At 33.9% G+C, this 12,465-nt stretch overlaps 1 protein-coding gene across 2 annotated transcripts; it reads left to right on the top strand.

Moving 5' to 3' along the window:
- The first annotated feature begins 625 nt into the window (after positions 1-625).
- LOC106103812 (venom allergen 5-like) lies at positions 626-4,241 on the top strand. 2 transcript variants are annotated; one of them, XM_013283698.1, is made up of 5 exons: positions 626-883; positions 1,513-1,634; positions 2,643-2,903; positions 3,066-3,261; positions 3,515-4,241. In XM_013283698.1, the coding sequence occupies exons 1-5, from the start codon at positions 805-807 to the stop codon at positions 3,799-3,801; spliced, it is 945 nt and encodes a 314-aa protein (XP_013139152.1). In that variant the 5' UTR covers positions 626-804; the 3' UTR covers positions 3,802-4,241. The 2 variants fall into 2 exon arrangements, with proteins under 2 accessions (XP_013139152.1, XP_013139153.1); XM_013283699.1 differs by having other exon boundaries at positions 3,590-4,233.
- The last annotated feature ends 8,224 nt before the right edge of the window (positions 4,242-12,465 follow it).

Genomic DNA, 12,465 nt, shown 5'->3' with positions numbered 1-12,465 from the left:
TTAATAATTCAAACTGGCCGTTACACATAAAAGAAACGACCAATACAAATTGTACAATACGCCCTTAATACTAATTAATAAGACTACCTTTTTTCCTTATGAAATAAACGCCGTAAAATTGAGTAGCCTTTGACATAAAAAAACGTTGATTACACATTTTCGTTCCTTGTTTTTTAGCCGACTATAATTTCACTTAAAAACCACTTCCGGCCCGACCAATATCTGTCAACATACTTCCACCTTTGGCTCGGACACATCACAAGAACTCGATTTCATTGACAGCCGCCGGCTGCAGCATAATCACTTTTAAATTATTACAGCGGATAAAAAGTGACCGTACGATGTACCTTTTAACCTTTCTTTATTCCGTTACTGAAGATACTACACGATTTCGGAAACATATTTATTAAATATTTAATAAAACAATCCTTTCACTCGCGTCTAAATGTTTATAAAAAATAGATGGAAACTGAGATATAAATAAATAATTAGAACAAAAATAATTGCAAGAGGATCGTGTGTGTCGCGCGTGTGTGTACCAGTGCGGCGATGTCGGCTAGCGGGCGTCGGCGTCACTCGGTCTCCATGGTAACCCAGCGGAGGGTATTTAAGCGCTCGCCTAAAAGCCTCCCGTACAGATCGCAAACCTCCGGAGAGCGCGCCGCACGCTGTGCGACGGATCACCGGCGAATATCATAAGATTGAAGTTTCGTAAATATAAGTGATCAACTTTAGTTACGAATCTCAATATCGTGAATTAATTTCTCTTTAATTAAAAGTGTTGTGAATAAACTTTTAAGTACAATGATGCGTCTAGTGTTGTTCGTTTTGGGAGGTTTTCTCGCGACAACAGAGAGCTGTGGTCCTGGCCAGCAATTGTTAAGTAAGTTTTCATTTAAATTGTTTTAACACCATTGCTAAATGCTATTAATTATTTTGTTCAAAAATCTTGATACATTATTATTTGAAAGAATAGTCACCATCTCTATTTTAATAATATTTAATAAAAAAAATTAACATTAAAATTTATTAAATCTCAAAATTGTTAACATGAATTTGGAAAAACCATGAATATAAATTGATTAAAAATTAAAAAATCATCTTTTTTTAATAACACTAATAGAAAACAAAACAACACGTTAAATTTACTTGCCCATCAAAAATAAATAAATTTCACCGCCGCCACCCAGTCTAGATCCCACCGATGAGTTTTATCCAAAAATAGTCATCGCTTATTTGCATACTGGTACAAGTTGAATGACTACATCGTAAAATTTTATTGATTCAGACACCTGTGTAACACGCACTAATAAATTAGAAACATCCCACAGATTATAAAATCACATTGATAATAGTGACGTAAAAAGATCTTTAGAAGACGCAAGTATTTTTATTAACGTCATTTCTACATCCTTTTATATAATTAAAAATTAGTAAAATTGCCGATTTAAACGTGATTATATCTTGGCATTTAATTAAAATTATTTTTAATATGAATGACGTATTTTCCAGGATCTGGTGGACTTAGTGCGTACGAAAAGCAAGCGATCGTGGACGCACATAATCGCCTCAGACAATCAGTTGCTTTGGGCCAAGTTTCCAGTCAACCACCGGCTGCTAATATGATGGAAATGGTTAGTAAATTAAAATATATTTAGGCAGTGGATGTTTAATTTTTAATTAGGCATAGGCATTTAAAATTTAAGTTTAGTATTACATAAAGTGTAGAGTTTGTGTATTACTAAGGTAGAGATTTTGTTGGAAATTTATTTAGTTTTAATAATTTGGGAATCAATTTTAACTAAGCTGATAAAAATCATTAAGTGCTAATAATTGTAATATAATTCACTTGGACATACAAATCAAATATTTCGTTCTTAATGAGAATGGTGCTTATTGCGACCTTTTTCGTATTTTTTTCATTTTCTTCTCTATCAACGTGACAGATGATGAGCTCATCTCCTACAATTAAGTCTCAGATATTTTATCTTCACTAAAAGCAATAAAACCCGAAGACATTATTTATTATTGCTATTTGCTATTTGCTCATATCAGTGACTCGATGTCAAGGTTGTATTTTATTATGTAACATTTGTTAACACATTATAATACAGTCGCTAAATGTTAATGGATGATTTCAGATTTTTTGTTAAGCATATATACTTAGTGTCTGATAAAAAAGGTAGTTTTCTAAAAGATATGCGAAAATGTAACTCAATTTACTTTTCAATGTCTAAGTAGTAACACAATCCATTAGTGATATTTGTTCGTCGACTATGTCATGCATTTTGGGCAATGAATCATAGCCAATTAAACTAGAGTTTTTGTAACAAAATTTCACACCTTTGAAACCTTTGAGTAAATGAAACTTAAAATGGAAGAAAACATAAGCAAAAGATATCTTGGAAACACATATTACTAATGTTTGTTATACGAGTAATACTGTTTTAAATGAAACATTGCTTACTTTATAAAAATAATTTTAATACAAGTCAGAAAATTACAATAACTGAAATTAAGAACTAAATCTGGCAGTACACAAACGGGCAGAGTAACGGTAAAATTGTCTCTAAAATCATGGGCAAAATGGACGAGACCGAGTAGGATTCTAGATTTTAACACTTTGTTATTCTTCATAACAGGTGTGGGATGACGAATTAGCAGCAACAGCGCAGCGCTGGGCAGACCACTGCACGCCTGCTCACGACCGCGCCGCGCAACGCGACGTGGGTCGCTTCCCCGTGGGACAGAACCTTGCCGCTACATGGACGACGCGCCCGCCCTCTGCCCCAGCAGACTCCCAGCCAGACTTCATGAAGCAGATCAACGCTTGGTTCGACGAAGTCAGGATATATGGCTTCAAACCGATCAGCGGTGGACACGGCACAGGTCATTACTCCCAGGTAAGATACTACTAAACAACGCCTGGGTAATTAAATCTAATTCATTGATACGAATATTGTTAAACGCAAAGCAAAGCTTTTAAAGATCAATTTTGGTTCTAATACACATTACATCGTACGTATTTCGAAACGTGTGCTAACAAAATTATGCGCCTATTTCAGTTGGTATGGGGGGAAACCTCGCACGTAGGCTGCGGCTTTACGTTCTACTACGACAACGTAAAGGGCTACACGAGGCTCTACGTGTGTAACTACGGCCCCGGAGGCAACGTCATCGGATCCAAGCCTTACGAAAAGGGTTATCCGTCCTGCGGTACATTCGGGCTGTCGGAGTCAAAGAAATATTCAGGACTATGTGGTTAGTATCTTTCAATAAAGATGATGTTGTCTTCATCTAAATTTTAAATAGGATCAGTCACAATATCTGGCCATTTTGTAAAGTATTTTCGTTTTCAATGGAATAAAAGTGCTTGTTAATTTTCAATTAATTGACAAGTGCAGATAATTTTGATAGTAAATTATATAATGTCGGAACAATGGAAGAGAAGATTTTTTTAGTGACTAAAAGATGGTGATAATTATCCTAACAAATATTTATCTTTTAATTTCAGCCGCTAGTTTCACGTCAACATCAGCTTACCAAAATATAGAGAATACCAACAGCTACATATCGAATGTCATTCCAGACAGCACAGGAGACAATCAAGCCTACAACTACCAGTACAGCAACCAGTATTACAACCAGTACAGCAACCAATACCAGGTGCAGTACAGCCAGCCTACGACATTCTACCAAGAGACATCGACCTTCAGGCCACTTTTAAATATACTTAAGACGGCGTCAAATTTGTTCACAAAACCAAAGCCTCAAGTGAGCATAAGTACAGTGTTTGTGTAAGTCTAATGTATTGTTACTGTGGGTTTCCATTGCAGAAACACTTATACGAAAACATATTGTCATCTCGCATTTTATCTTTGAACTAGAGATGATGATATATTGTCGTACTAGTGTTTGAGCAGTGTAAACCGACTGTTAGACTCATTCATGCATCAATTACAGCAGTATTGTATAAATTGTGACGGTTGTTACTTGACTGATTAATTCGTAACTGTCCTGCGCAGTATCGGATCTCTGTAGATATATTTATTCCTTGGTTTTACAAGGGCATTAAGATTTATTATTGCTAGAGCTAGTTTTTAATGAAACTAGTAATAAGTTGTAGGCCTGATGGTTCGCCGCCAGAGGGCCGTGCTGTCGCGGGTGACCTTCTAGTGTTAGCAAAGTATGTTGTTATTAGACTATTTAAATATATTATTTTATAAAAATAAATATTTTCTTATAAACATCGTCTTTGAATACTTTCTCCTCTAATATCAAAAGCATAAAGCAACCAATCAAAAAATACATTTAATATTTTTGATGTGAAAAATAATATTTGTGACCTAAACTTTTGGAAATAGAATCTATAATAAAAGGTTATAAATGAAGTAACATTTATAACCAATCTTTAAATTGAGATACAAATTGATTTATCTTCTGAGTAATGCTACTGCAAATATTATATTTATCATCAAATGCGAAGTAAAGCCCATAAAATGTATATAGTTTGGGATGTCATGAGCCGTGCCTTAACAAAAAGTAAATTTAAACATCCTTTAGTTAGTTTGCTCAAAATTTTAAATTTATTCGTGACTCCTTATAACACGACTGCAAAATACATATTTTAATAACGTTAATCCATAAATACTTTGTACTCAACTAATCTGCTAATGGCCTATATCCTTATTAAGTAGGATAATATTAACATGTGTTAAATTACCTTGAGACATTGTGAAAATAATAAGAATTTTTTTATTGCACACTAAGGTCATTTAATCCATCAGTGTTGCTATGACGACTTACCTAGGATTCCTGTTTTTAAGAAGCCAAGGACTTCTCTTACAAAGTGATTCAATTTTGGTGAGAAATATAACTGTTATTAGTTTTAACAAGATTAAAAAATAAAAAAGTTAACATGTTTTTTTTATATATGTATATATGTGTGTGAGTGTGCGAAAATATAGCTGTGTGGGTGCGAGTTGCTTGTTCCTGCGTAAATAGTAATCAATAAGAACAAACGCCTAATATCAAGGAAAATATATTTTTGTAGATCTTTTATCTCTAATTGTTATTCGTTTAAGATTTAAACCAACAGTTGTAACTAAAAACACTTATTAATTGAAGAAATAATGAAGAGACATTAGTAAATGGATATGATGATAACCTTTTCTGTAACGTTTCTGAATTAAATTAATAAAATTTGTTTATCAGATTATCTGAAAGTATGAACTTAGTTCTTGTCCATATTTTGAAATAATCACTGAATACCTTATTGACACAAAAATTTAATCATTTGGCGGATGCGTTTATTCCACCATTGTATTTCCTTTGGTTAAGTTAGCATGCTAATAAAAGGGTCAAATTAAATAAATATTGATTAAATCGGTAGTTATGCGCTTATTATGATTTTTATTCACATTAAGGTATAAAAATCACTTCCTTAAGATCCAATTTGGCCTCTGACACCCTTCCGGTAACCATAAACATTACAAAATGTGTACATATTTACGTAATTTGATACTTTGTTAATATTCCCAAATTCATTCCTATACAATATTATAAATTTTATCTATACTAATGTTATAAAGAGGAAAGATTTGGTTTTTTTTTTTATAGTAAAAGGGGGCAAACGAGCGGCGTGTACACCAAGGTGGTCAACGACGCCCATGGACATCCGCAACACCAGAGGAACTACAGATGCGTTGCCGGCCTTTGAGGAAATGATAAGCTCGCTTCTTGAAGGACCCTAAGTCGTATTGGTTTGGAAATACCGCCGAGGACAGACCGTTCCACAACGCGGCTGTGCGGGGCAGAAAGTTCCGCGAAAACCGCACGGTTGTGGAATGCCAGCCATCGAGATGGTGAGGATGGTACCTGGCAGTCTGTCGTGTCGTCCGATGACGAAACTCGGCGGCAGGAATCGTTCCAAACAACTCCTCGGAACACTCCCCGTGGTAAATGCGGTAAAAGATGCAGAGGGAACTGACGTCCCTCCGCAAGGCCAGAGGATCTAGCCGATCGGTAAGAGCTCGGTCGTTGACGATTCGAGTCGCTCTCCGTTGTATGCGGTCAAATGGAAGAAGCTGGTATTGGGGTGCTCCCGCCCAGAGGTGCGAGCAGTACTCCATGTGGGGCCGAACTTGCGCCTTGTAAAGTAGTAGGCGGTGGCCCGGCTGGAAATACTGCTTCGCCCTACTGAGCACACCCAGCTTTTTTGGAAGCCAGCTTGGCCTTACCTTCCAGATGACCGCGAAACTGAACGTCACTCGATATGTCAACGCCGAGAATACCGATACTGGCTGAGGCAACCAGGGGAGTGTTCTCGAACCGGAGATTGACGACGAAGGGGTCTTTTTTAGCGGTAATGGCGCATACTTGTGTCTTTTTAGGATTGAAATCGACAAGATTTTGTCGACCCCAATCCGAGACTTCACCCAAGAGGGTCTCCAGCTCAGACACAAGTTTGTTCCGGTTCTCATCGGCAATGGCCCGAGAAACATTAGCGCGGGCCGTGTACAGTGCATCACCGGTGCTATCGTCTGCATAACAATGGATGCTGCGTATTCGCAGCATGTCATTGATATGCAGAAGAAACAGGGTGGGCGACAGTACACAGCCCTGTGGGACGCCAGCGTTAATTGGTTTCGGGTCAGAGCATGCACCGTCGACAACGACCTTAATGCTCCGACCCTCCAAAAAGCTGGAAATCCAGGCGCAGAGTTTCTCGGGCAGCCCGTAGGAAGGCAACTTCGAGAGAAGTGCTTTGTGCCACACCCGATCGAAGGCTTTGGCCACGTCCAAACTAACTGCCAGGGCCTCCCCCTTGCCTTCGATCGCCTCCGACCATCGATGCGTGAGGTACGCAAGAAGGTCACCAGCTGAGCGACGCTGACGGAAACCGTAGTGGCGGTCACTGATCAGCTGGTGCTCTTCCAGGTACCTCATAAGTTGGCAGTTGATGGTGGCTTCCATGACTTTCGAAAACAAGGGGGTAATGGCAATCGGCCTGTAGTTGGACGGATCCGAGCTGTCGCCTTTCTTAGGGATCGGGTGTATAATGTCGGTTTTTTGTATGTATTTAAATAACTCAATAAGTACTTGTCCGATTTTAAAAATTCTTTCATCGTTAGAAAGGTAACTTATCTGTCAGTAACATAGGATATATTTTTTATATTTTTTTTATTCATTAGGGCGAAGTCGCGGGTTTTTGATTAAGAGGAAAGATTTGGATTTTTTTATGTTTTTAAATAACTCAAAAACCACTGGGCCGATTTTATAGGTAAGGTGGTTATTTTTTTGTTATTTCTTAATTTCACGCGGGCTAAGTTGCGAGCAATCTTAAATATTGTAATTATATTTATTGAATATTTTACTCCGAGGATAACTACACTTAAACGTATGTAAATTGGGTAAAATTCAAAAGTTAAGCTATACAGTAAACAAACGCATTAGAAAATGAAAAACAATGTTAACGAAAGTTGAAACTGAACGACTTCTGAAAAAAATCGTTTAAATGTTTACAATTACTTTCTTACTCATGTTCATAATTTTAGTTCTTGTGTTAACTTTAAACAATAACTAATACAATACAAGATTTAAATATTATTTGTAAATTGTAGTAAATGTGGGTCAAAAATATTTCTCCAACGCGGAACATTAGATTTGTGGACATTAAAATCAAAATATTATTAGATATTAATATTAAGATTTATCTAATAGATTATAACTTAACATTATTTTACATAAATATCGATTAAAAGCTCATTGAAATATTTTAAAATTGTTCAACATATTAGAACCTTGACAATTGCAACCTTGACCTCAGGTCTCTATCAATAGTTTGTCGACATGTAAATTGTGTGAACAAACGCTATAGAAGGTGTAATAATTAATGCCTTCCGTTTAACACGGGCCTTAAAAATCGAATCGTTATATAACATCTGACACGTTTTATCAGAAAGTTCAACGCATGTTCTATGTATTTAAACAGTTATCAGATACATACAAACATTTTATCTATAAATTTGAATGACCAAAACGTTGTTAAAATTAACGTTGTGATTTTTTGTGAGTTAGTCAAAACGAGACGTTAAGTAATAACCATAAGTGTCTGAAATGCCACAAAAGGTCTTTTACGTTTTTTGTGATAGAAGAAATGTAGACTAAACTAATAAAAAAAGATACACTTCATCGTACATTCTAATGTTTTATTATACTTTTCTTTAGTAATAAACTTTCTTATTTATTTTGGTCCTATTCTGGTTTTTTTTTTATTGCCTTATATTCATCCATAATCTAAACTTTTCATTTATCCGTCGAGAAGTATATATCAATAAAACACCACGAAATATGCTATACTTTCCAAAATCAAATAATATCGTCATAATACAAAGACAAACGCCTATGTTCCAGAGGGGCAGACAGAATCCACGGATCCTTGACACGGTCCTAACACACCTCTTTCGATTCTAAATTCATACATCATTTATTAATGCATACTTTTTGCTGAGAAAAAATTCATTAAAGAACACATTTAACTATTTGTTTTAAACCAGTAGCATAGTAACAGCGAAAGGTGAAGATGACATTAGTCGATAATATTGTGAAAATGGAAAACTAACAAACGATAAGAAAAATCAAAGTAACATATTGGTGTTAATATAATTAGCAGAATCTATGTTTCGCTTGTTGTATTAGTACTCGTTATAGATGAATATTTACACAACACATGTAGAAAAGTATTCGCGATTAATGAAATAATAAATGTTTGCTTGGAAACACTTTCCCAAAATATCTGCTAGTTGGTTACAGTTATTAGAACATAAAGTATTGCCCTAAATTGTATCATATAGCTATTGGATGTGCTAGAGGGTTTCAACTTGTCGCACCAATCTTGTGGCGTTACCTTAAATAAAAGACGGAGAAAAGCTAAGAGGAGATGAAAAAATTTATTAATTTGCCAAGTGTTAGGAGGATTCTTAGAATATTAGTTACTAAATAATTCTCTTTAGTTACTACATTATGTGTATTTTTTAAATTATACTCTGCTTAAAAGGTTTAACTCTTTCTGTAGAATATTGTAATTTCTTATACGTTGTCTTGTTCCATTCTTTTAAGGTGTTAAATATTTAAAAGTTTGTAAGTGTGATATTAATCGGCCATAAATGTAGGCATTTATACGACCTCATATTTCCGTATCCGATTAAACGAATAATACTAAATATTCGAGCTTATTGAATTTAACTTTCCGAATTTGGTTTTTTTACAAACAATGAATAATGTAAGAAAATTTATTGAACATTAAATGCAATATGAAAAGCATACAACTTGTATAAACATCGTCAACGTCACAGTATACAACATCATCGTATGGGATTACGTCACAATACGGTTACTTGCTAATCATTTTAACATATTACGATGAAAATAAATCATTTGATATTTAGTTCAATAAAATCATATGATGGATATAATAATAGTCGAAAAGCCTATAAATCGAAAAGAAATAGTATACACATCGTAGTAGCATAGTATATATACATATGTATACTTACAGCGTTTATTTCGTATATTAATAACATTTTATAGTAATTATTAACAATAACACTTAACATATGTACGAATATCCATTTGGCACGGTCTTGACAAACTGCTTTTGCTTCTACATTCTGTTTCTGATGCTCTCGATACAACACTTCTTTAAGTATTTCATCAATTTGGTAACTGGTATACGTCCGTTTAGGACGTACTCAACTGCCACTGACTTTTGCGTAAAAACTTGTCCAAAATCCTCTTAACGCTGAATTAGTTTTATATTTCTCACAAATCCTACGTAATGTTATAAACAAAAGAATGTTGTATAAACAAAAACTACAATTTAATGAATCGAATGCGTCTCGAATTGGTAATTGACTTTTGTTTCAATCGAAGTAAACAAAATACCAAAATGTTATTATAGTTGATTACCAAGCTTTGACGCAAACCGTAATTAAAACACTCTGCCCCGTAACAGGATGTTTAGAAAATTAGGATGCGTTTACCGAATCGAAAAGCAAGTCCTTATTATTTTCTAACAATCACTATTCAAATGAAAAAATAAATACAAATAAAGCCATCAAACACCCATACTCGGTAAATATTCAAGACCTTTTTGGTCTTAGAACCTATAAGACCAAGTGGGAATAAAATCTTGCAATGTGTTCCTAAGTTATCGTAAGATATTTGTGTTTCTACCTTTTGTGATAATACATTTAATAATTTAAATGAATTGTTAAAAATGTTATAATTAGCTTTTTATTAATTAACAAATAAATAATAAGGTTTAACGTTAAAAACTTTGATTAGTGACATCTAGTGTAAAGTTACTGAACTATTAGGTCACCTTCAGGGTTCGCTTTTTCGCTGTGCCAAAAACTAGAAACATTTATTTTGTTTTATGTTAATTTTTACTGTTAAGTTTTTGATTTTTTAATAACGTTATCTTCAGATGTTTCTTAAAATTTCAGATGCACATCTTCGTAGCCGGATTATTACAACAGTTTTTACATAGATGGCGGTGTTATTAATCAGAATTTGAAATTGGATGGTAACTTAGGTTAACTTAGGAAGGAGTCATTTTTAATTCAACGACGAGTTCAAATAATGCGTTTGCATAGATGTCGCCACTCGATTGATTAACGTGAGTTTTCACTGAAGAATTTGTCATCATCTCATTTGCTTTTCAGACAAGAACAGGGTAACAAGATGACTTTTTTTGTGGTTTGAATGAATGTTTTGAGAGGATACCAACGTTAAAATATTTAAATGATTTACTTTTATACACGTATAGTTTTTTTAATAAAAATATGGTAAAACACTATATAGGGTAGAGATTAAAATGTCAATTGTAACGAGCTGATCTCGCCGTTTACAACTCAATAAAATGGTCGAGTGGAGGCAATATCTTTTTATTGGACCCTCGCCAGTATTAACAAGATTTTAGTCCTTAATGTTAACAATAGTTCTTTCCTTTCATTTAATTTGATTGACATCTTAAGAATCTATTATTGGTAGAGAAAATTCCAGAAATACTAAAGACATGTAAAAAATATACAGACGAGGTATAGTAAACAATTTCTTTTTCACTTGTACTTTCTTTGAAAGGTATATCAGTCAAGTTTAGTTTACTAACTCGCGACCTTGTATTGGCATGAAATAAAATATTTTACAAAATCGAAAATGAGCTTCATCTTTTGATATAAAATAAATTGAACAGTTACAAATTAAAATATAAACATTTAAATTTAATGCCAACTCTGTTTCTTTTTTAATCACTTTGACAAATACTTAATATCACCAAAAGTTTTAATATTGAAAAATAAAGGCAACTTCCTTACCTAAAGTACAAGACTACCAGACATAATATTTTACAAGGTAAGAATCGCGTTTATCGTTATATAAGTTAGGGATTAGAATTACACAACTATAATTTAATTACGTAAGACACTTTTAAGAACTTAATTTTTACTGCAAATTAAAAAAAGGTTCAGTCTTGATTGAATAAAATCTTTAGAAAAGTTGGCAGTTGGAGTAACGAAGCGTAATCGCGTTTCTTCGCCAAGTAGCTTTAACATTAATAAAGGAAACCAATGGAAATTGATTATTATACTCTCCTCAATTAATGTGTTTATGGCATTTATGCTGGGTTGCTAAAGTTTTTTTTATTACCTAGTGATTTGTTAGGTTGACCTAAGATTCAACGGAGTAAAACTCAAATTACATAGTTCAGAAACGCATTTCATGCAGTTATCAAACCAAAAACATTAACGAATGATTAAATGTAGATGGGAAACCGGCTAGGTTAACATAATTTGGCATATATCTAAAGTAGGTAACATTAGGATAGAATATTAATAATTAGTACACATGGTAATGAAGTCATTTGTTACTGTAACTTGTACTATTTGTAAATAAAATAAATTTGATGTTATAGCAAACACTAGACTAGAATGATACATAGTACATATATTTTAAAGCTGGATTCTTGTTTAAGATTCCGTCTTGGGATTCATAAAAAGAGATTGCTTCCACTTGAGCGTTTTATTGACTTGTTAAAGCCGATATCGGATAATAACGCTGCACACTGATTTCAGTTTGATGAAATCCTTCAATTCTATTCTCTTCAACAAGTTTCTTTATTATTTGCATATTCCTTTAAAACATTTTCAAACAAGTAAAAGCTATTAACAAACTATAATTTTGATAAATAAAAACTAACTAAGTGTAACGTCTACTAAATGGCAGGTCTCTTTCTAGACAAGATTTTAGCAAGATATGCTACCAAATACCTACACTAGGGCATTGTTTAAGTACCCCTAAAATGATTCTGAGAGTGGAATATGGCATTTTTCACACAAAAAGTTACTACTTTTTTATTTGTGGTTTCTTATGTATCCCTAAAGTAGTATGATCTTCAGTATATTT

The sequence above is a fragment of the Papilio polytes genome, unplaced genomic scaffold (assembly GCF_000836215.1).
Source record: "Papilio polytes unplaced genomic scaffold, Ppol_1.0 DF823731.1, whole genome shotgun sequence".
Lineage (NCBI taxonomy): Eukaryota > Metazoa > Arthropoda > Insecta > Lepidoptera > Papilionidae > Papilio > Papilio polytes.
This window is presented reverse-complemented; position numbering and strand designations above follow the sequence as displayed.